The following is an 8,379-nucleotide window of genomic DNA, read 5'->3' on the forward strand; positions in this document are numbered from 1 at the left end:
GTTGCAAATGTTGACACCTGCAAGCCTGTCAATAATGATCTCTGCAATCTTTTGGGGTGAAGACTGGCTGATGGTCTGTATAATATCTTCAGTGTAGTCAGGAGCGCTGTCACTGGTCAGTTCAACACTCACATTCTTCTTTGGAGACAGTAGCGTAATAAAGAAATATAAGAGATAGGGTAAAGATACTGCGCCTTGCATCATTTACAACCCACCTGAAATAAACACAGTGGAAGAAACAAAAGCCACTACTTTCAGTCAAAGGCTGAAATACCAACCTGGCAAAATGGACAACTTTTCAAAGACTAACAGGAAACCTGATGAGAGAGGTTACATGCAGCAGCCAGAATAAAACTGACTTTGCAGTTATGTGCTAAGACCTTTAACCATTAGGTTATACTGATGTGCACCTGATTCCTTAATTTTGAGGCCCTGTCGTGAAAAGGCTTCGGTGTAAAAATCTAGTTTTAAGACATTCAACAACAAGATAAGAGACAACAATTAATATGTGTTTAATAAAACACAGTAAAGATTGGGCCATGTACTACTCCAGCCTGGAAAAACTGTTCAAATTGTGAAGAGAGTGGGAACAGCAAAGGGCCTAGCAGTAGAGACAGAGAGACAGTGAAAGGCAGAGAGAGGACACAAGCAAACATACTCACTTTAGTGACAAATGTGTCACCTCAGAGTGAAATGTTTAATGCTCAAAATGTCCAATTAGACCACGTGAGTCTTGTGCGCGCATGGGTGTGGGCTATATATTTGGCTGGTTTACCATTCATGGGTTTTACTTGTACAGAAACTCAGAGCACTGAACCTAACATCTGGACTACTTTGGAAAAGTTAGTCGCACTGGAAAATCTTTACAGGCCAGTATCAGTCAAAGCTTCTCCTGCCTGTGTTGTGAGTGGAGCTGGTTCAGGATCATGGAGGAACTGGCCAGGGAGAGCATCAGCCTGCTGGCCCGGTCTGCGTCCCATGCGGACCCGCCGCGGCTCGGCTCGTTCGGCGCGGTGTTCATCATGCTAAAGTCTGCGCTGGGAGCCGGACTGCTCAACTTCCCCTGGGCTTTCCAGAAGGCGGGGGGAGTGACCACCGCCATCAGTGTGGAGCTGGTGAGGACAGCAGACACCTGCAAGATTTACTCACTGCTGATGTTTGTGCATGGTTGAGGACAAGTGTTAAAAGCTCATTGTGCGATTAAAATGCTTTCACTTTCATGGACTAATTAGGCACTTTTCACTGCAAATGCATTCATTTAATTGACTTTTATCTTTAAATATCTTTCAATTCAGAGGCTTTTGGGGGCTAAGTTTTAGCCTGTAGACTGAGTATGTATAGACTCACCACCCCTCTGTCTCTCCCTGGTGTGAAAGAGGCACATCTTTTTCACAGGTGAGCTCTAATGAAGCTTCCAGTTAAGATGAGGACCTGAACTTTCATTGCACTGCGTTCACTGACTGCCACAGGAAATATGTATGTGTGAGAGTCTCATGGATGGATTTCCAAGAATGGACCCAGGAGGTCTGGGGTGTTACTGAGAACCAGTCTGTGTTGGAAGTGGCAGTTCCCTTTTGGAAAGCTGGATCACGTTTTTAATAATTTTTTTTTATATGAATAATCTTTGCTTGTGAAAATGTAACAGGTTTCCTTTGTTGATCTGCTGTGGTAGGAATCTTTGAGAGAGAGCTGAAAAAGCTCTTGATAAATCAATTAGTTGATAGCCAGAAAATTAACCAACTACCATTTTGATAATAAATTAAACTGAAGGATTTTGGAGTGTTGCTTGGACATATTACATATTTGTGGTCCTGAGGCGCAGGAGGATGGGGGCCCTTCCTACTTTCAGGAGAAGGGGTCTGTGACTGTGCCTGAGGGTCTGTTGTCTGATAATCTGTCCTTTGTGTGTGTGTGTGTGTGTGTGTGTGTGTGTGTGTGTGTGTGTGTGTGTGTGTGTGTGTGTGTGTGTGTGTGTGTTTAAATGAAGATTAAGTTTGAAGTCCTCCCTTGGTGTCCATGCAGGTTTCGCTGGTTTTTCTCATCAGTGGTTTGGTGATCCTCGGCTATGCCTCATCAGTCAGCAGACAGAAGACCTATCAGGACGTGGTGAGTGAGGTGTGTGGACGAGCTGTGGGTCAACTCTGTGAAGTCTGTTTCTGCTTCAACCTCTTCATGATATGTGTTGCCTTCCTGGTGGTGGTGCAGGACCAGCTGGAGAAATGTAAGTGCTGAAATAAGTTCTTTTCTTTCCATAATATGGGTTTTATTATTACTTACAGTGGATGACTTGGCCAGAGGCCATAGTTTACAGGCTCCCACCTTTATTTAGCCCTTTCTCTCTGTGGAGAAAGGTTTCACATCAGTGTAATAATCACATTCATTCTCCAAATGTGTTGTTAGTTATAAAATAAATATCTTTATAAATGATTACAGGCTGAAAATGCTATTTTTTTGACAGTGGACTGTGTGGTTTCAGTCAGCACCATCAGACCTGTAGAAAGCACTGTCTCTACTCCAGCAGCTATGATGCTCATGTCTCTTACTGGGCAAGTGCTGATTTGAGCAAAAACTTAATTCAACCAGATTAATTCATTGTTGAACATCAGGAAGCACTTCTCTGCTTGCCCTCAGCATTAGTTTCTTCTGTGTTTGAATGTTTTCATGTTTCCAAGGTACCCGCCTGAGTTTGTGATCAATTTAGCAGCCATTTCCGATATCAAAAAATTAATCTCTTTCAGGCCACAAATCATCCGCACTTTAATTTTCATTCGAGCATCAGGGTAAACATGTGACTGGCAGCAGTAATGCAACCCTTTTTTCATTTTTCCCGTTGTCATTTTGTCCATCTGAAACCCTTCAAATCCCTTTAATGTTTTTCCTCTGTTCCAATTTTGAACAGGCATTTGATTGGATTTACAAACACACTCCCACCCCCCAAAAAATCCATTTGATCAGAAATTCTGTACGGAGCAGCGTGCAGACGGAGCACTTAGTGAGATATCTCCAAGGACGGCCTGCTTTGAACACGAGGAATGTTTTCATTATTCTTTATGTTCATCAAAGCATTCATCTCACCACTAAAAAAATCATAAACCGCGTTGTTTAGCAGGATGGAAAATGTAAATGACTCTTTTGTAAATCTCTTGTCGTCCTGGATACTGATGCCTTCATGGTGCAGCAGATAATGTTCATTTTGACTTGCTCTTCTCCAGTGTGTATTTCTTTATATGAGACGGTGACTGGGTCCAGTGAGGGAGAGATGCCTTACCACTGGTACACCGACCAACGATTTGCCCTCTTCATCATGTGCCTCGTCATCATCCTCCCCCTGTCCATCCCAAAAGAAATCGGCATCCAGAAATACACCAGGTATCCATCACTGATCTGTGGTCAGAATGACAGCCAGCCTTTATGAGATTTAACTCTTTTCTCCTCTCATCAGTGTGTTGGGGACGCTGGCTGCTACATATCTGTGTGTGGCAGTGGTTGTCAAATATTACCTGATGGAGAACCACACAGTTATAATAACTCCAGAGCACAGCCAAGGGTCAGCAACACTGCTTTTAATGGATGCATGTATTTTCATCGGCTTCTCATTTTATCCAGCCATTGTTTTGAGAGCATTACTAATGTCTGCGTGTGTTGCCTGTTTTTCAGCGTAAGCTCGTGGGCTTCAATGTTCAGTGTTGTGCCAACCATCTGCTTTGGCTTCCAGGTAGGATCAACATCAGGCTGGTTTGAAGTCTTAAAGTAGTCAGTATGATATGCAACCATGAAGTGGGTTAGTATGGGGCTAATATTGTCCAAATAAGACACAAAGATATGTAGGATCTCCAACTTGACATGTGGAGCATGAGGAAATGATTTGAATTTCAGCCGCATGTAGTGCTTTTATCTACATGCATCTCTGCAGCATCAGAGGTATTTTCTCAGCTCCCAGTATTCCTGTCATTATAACTGACCAGGTTAGCTCACTAAGCAGCAGACAAATAGGGAAATATTCTTTCTACCCTTATGGCTATCTAACTTAACTGTATGTCATAATTTCTATATTTGTACTAACTTCACAATTACTGTAATGAAATGAAACTATATTAAACTTTGACTAACCACTGTTTACTTACACAAACAATTGCCTTGGCAAACATTCCCATGGATTTTCATATGCTGAGGTATGCTAAGCTAATCAATGTTCAAGATACTCTCAAACTACAAAAAACAGCCATGACTGAAATAGGAAATACAAAACAAAACAAAACAAAACAAAACAAAACAAAACAAAACAAAACAAAACAAAACAAAACAAAACAAAACAAAACAAAAAAGTCCCTCCAATCCCCCCAAACTGAATCACTAATTGGTGTGCCTGTGTGTGTCTGCAGTGCCATGAAGCCTGCATAGCAATCTACAGCAGCATGGAGAACCAGAAGCTGTCCCACTGGGTGGTCATCTCTGTGCTCTCCATGTTTTTCTGTTTACTTATCTACACCCTAACTGGTGAGTTCACCTCTAAAGGCCTCAGTGCATCAAGTGCTTACCTGACAGCTGCTAATCCCGGCCCCTCTCCTCATCTCCAGGTGTGTACGGCTTCATGACGTTTGGACGAGTCGTTGCCTCAGATATTTTGATGTCATATCCAGGAAATGATGTGGTCATGATCATTTCCAGACTACTTTTTGGAATATCAATTATCACCATTTATCCAATTATTCTTCTTCTGGGGAGGTAAGCAATGCCAGGGTTGACTTGTGTTGTCTGAGTTTATGTTTTAACACCTAACACCTGTGTGTGTGTGTGTGTGTGTGTGTGTGTGTGTGTGTGTGTGTGTGTGTGTGTGTGTGTTTGAACAGATCTGTCATCCTGAACTTGACGCTGCGCATTCAAAGACGTCGTCGAGGAATCGTCACTCATTCGTTTGAGAGTCGCTGCAGACTCGTCCTCACTGTGATGTGGATCTCCGTCACTGTTGTCATCGCCATGTTTGTCCCTGACATGGGTGAGGTCATCAGTGTCATCGGAGGAATCAGCGCCTTCTTCATCTTTATTTTTCCTGGTATGTAAACAGCCTCAGGTTTAATATGTATCTGTCTATACTGCATGGACATGGCTTCATATTTATACATTGTGCGTTTTTGCTTTAATTGTCAGCTTGTCAGTCACCTGCAGATAGCTTTGAATTGGACTAACCTGTAGTTGGTGTGTATGCTTGTGTATTACAGGTCTTTGCTTAGTGTTCACAATGCAAACCGAAACTGTGAATCCAAGAGTCAGGTGAGTGAGTGCGTAACAGGATCATGTGTGGTTGAAATTAATTTCTGAATTATTTCCTGAGAAAATTCCTAGACAAAGCTATGTAATTGGTACTAATTATAGGGAAACTAGAGACAGAGTTCAACTAGTCAATCAATTCTAATTGCTAATAGAGAGCCTTGATAGAGAGTGCCTTCACAGCAGGCCAGCAATCTGTTCCAATCATTCATTATCATGCATGTCCAGAAAATCCTTTGAGCCTGGGTTGTGTTGTCTCCAGAGAAGGTAAGAAGAGTGAAGTGAAACAGCTTTACTTTAAAAAAACAAATTAAGGCCTCTATGGGTATAAATTTGCAGAGGAGATCTGATCCATTGTGTTACAGCAAGGGGTTGTTAGAATAACGGCAATTGTGATTTGTGATTTATAATTACTGAAGCGGAGGAGTCATAATGTTGCCTCATCCGTAGTGGTCTTTCTCTTGATGTCCCTGATTTGCATCTCTGCAGGGTGATTTTAACAGTTTGGGGAGTCATAACCATCGTCGTCGGAGTCTTCATCTTTGGACAGAGCACAACCATCGCTATCATGGAGCTTTTCCACAAATTCTGAATTTCACACTGTTATCACAAGTATCTGCAGCAGCTGCTTCACTGTGACTTCAGAGCGGTTTGTGACGCTCACCTGTTTTGCACAACTGAAAGTTGCATTTGTAAAGGTGGTATCAACTTGTATTTCTATATCAAGGTCAATCACAGCCTGGATATAAATATATTTACTATGTGAGAATGTAATATTTTTCTTTGGGTGATGCATTCAATATAATGTCAGAGAGAATAATGTCAAAATATAGTGTTATGTATTCAATTCTTAATGTATGTATGTACAGAAAAAGTGCTGACGTTTGAATGTATGCATCTGTTGTATTTGGTATGCCAATGATATAGCATATTAAATGAAAAATCACTGCGTTGCCTCGAAGTCTTCATTGGTATTTGCAAACACTGACAGGGGGCAGTATTAGACCACTGAAGCATTATTTATTTATTTGTGTGGCCCATACTGGCAGCACAGATAAGAGGAAAAACACTTCTTATCCTTGTTATTATGGTCCCAGGGATCATTTTGACTAGAGACTGCCATGTTTAAATCAACGAAGCATGACAATATTCTTTTTTTAATGCAAACAGATGGATTTTGTGCCCTTGGAATACATGTTTACATCTACCAGATGACAGTGTGATTGAATAATATTAAGATTTGTTTTCTTAAGGACGTGATTCTTATCCTCCTCCTGCATTTTTCCATTCTCCCTCTCCACTGACCTCCACATGGCCTGAATCATTTGAGCGATATAAATCTGCAGCTTTCATTGAGCATAGATTGATGGCTGAGGTATGCTGAATATCACTGTTTATTGTTTATTGACTTCAAGCTTAAAGGAGTTATGGCATGCTGCCTGTGAGCCTGCACATGCTCACACATGTGTGTTAATGTATGAGTGAGCAATGATTTACTGTAAGCCCAGAAAAAAACGGTGCCATATATGTGCCTGGAGGGCTCTGCTTTAAAGGAACGAATCAGCCCAACTTCACACGTTTATCTGTCTGAACACACACAGAATGAGTAAGACCTTCATTCAAAAATAGAGCATCCAGAAACACACAGTGGCGCCGTATCGATGCTTCAGTTATGTAATGGGTTTATTTCATCTCGTGCAGCGTGACTGGCCTTAAGGGAAAACCTCAAAATGTTATACTTCACTTGTGTTTAGCCCATAGGATTAGACAATTTTTCAACCTGCTGACCTAATGACTAAATCCACTAAAGGCACGACAAAAATCCTTGAAAATCACACAAACCTCAAACTCAGTCTTGAATCCTGTTTACTCACTGTAAGCTGGCCCACAGATGTGGAACAACAACTCAGCAGCGTGGGAAATACATCTAGCATACAGCTACCAAGAGCTTAGCACTTCAGTTCTCTGTCTGTTGAACATTATTTCCAACTTTTCTGCCTCCAAAAAAGAAAGAACGGCCAAGCCATCTAACTTCACAACAGACATTGTTTTGTCTCACAAAAAAATAAAAAATAAAAAAAATAAAAAGAGAGTCTACAGACTTGATAGCAGCTCCATGAGGCTGTAACCTACTGAGGCCCAGCTGTGATTTGAGCTAAATGCTAACACTAGCATGCTAATATGCACACAGTGACAATGCTAACATGCTGATGTTTAGCAGGTATAATGTTTATCATTTTTACCATAATAGTGTAGCAAGTTAGCATGCTAACATTTGCTAATTAGCACTAAACACAAAGTAAAGCTAAGGATGAAGCGAATGCCCTTTTGAAGACAGTTGATCATAAAATAAAGAGTAGAAGAAAACTAATGGCGCTAAAGGAAAAGTCAGTTATTACAATTCATCATGCAGGGAACATGAATATGTGTAACAAATTTAATCATAATAGACCCAGTAGTTATTGAATCATTTCAACTTAAAACCACAAATGTCCTGGTGGTGCTGGAGGTAAAGTCAGGGGATCACCAAAGTCAGCTGGATTCATCCTCTGGTCACCATGAATATGTGTGTTGTTGAGATATTTCACTCGGGACCAAAGTGGCAGACCGACCAGCCAACACTGCAATCCACTGAGCCTCTAGCATGGCTAAAAATCATCCATTAGTGTCTGCATTAGATTATCTTTTAATTTTCCTCTGCCTCTGACAAATTATTTCCAGTCCTCATTATTATGCTGTCCCCTGGAGCTACTTTGTTATTGAAAGATTACTTATAATGTAGGCTTCATGCAGCCCTAATTAATGAAATGGCAATTTGTAGCAAAATCCCTTTTAAAATTTAATTGTTCCTGATAAGAGCATCAGCAAAATTCCTCACTGAAACATATGCTGCATGTTATGGCTGTAGATGTGTGTGTGTGTGTGTGTGTGTGTGTGTGCTCGTGTGGTTTCTCTCACTGACACGCTGATTGAAATCTGCATACCTTTTGTGCTCAGAATGACAAAAACCTTATTTTGTTCCCATTTAATTTGCAGATAACTGGCAGTTTTTTTTTGTCTTTCTCAATTCCAAATAAGAGGAGGATGTTACTGCATCACTGCTGTGACTGT

At 41.1% G+C, this 8,379-nt stretch overlaps 1 protein-coding gene across 1 annotated transcript; it reads left to right on the top strand.

The window, feature by feature from the left end:
* The first annotated feature begins 926 nt into the window (after window positions 1–926).
* slc38a8b (solute carrier family 38 member 8b) lies at window positions 927–5,867 on the top strand. The gene is made up of 10 exons (XM_070966519.1): window positions 927–1,115; window positions 2,023–2,221; window positions 3,213–3,369; window positions 3,443–3,547; window positions 3,658–3,715; window positions 4,383–4,497; window positions 4,578–4,725; window positions 4,851–5,053; window positions 5,220–5,271; window positions 5,758–5,867. Exons 1-10 carry the CDS (start codon window positions 927–929, stop codon window positions 5,858–5,860), a joined length of 1,329 nt encoding a protein of 442 aa, XP_070822620.1. The 3' UTR covers window positions 5,861–5,867.
* Window positions 5,868–8,379: the final 2,512 nt, after the last annotated feature.

The sequence above is a fragment of the Chaetodon trifascialis genome, chromosome 1 (assembly GCF_039877785.1).
Source record: "Chaetodon trifascialis isolate fChaTrf1 chromosome 1, fChaTrf1.hap1, whole genome shotgun sequence".
Classification (NCBI taxonomy): domain Eukaryota; kingdom Metazoa; phylum Chordata; class Actinopteri; order Chaetodontiformes; family Chaetodontidae; genus Chaetodon; species Chaetodon trifascialis.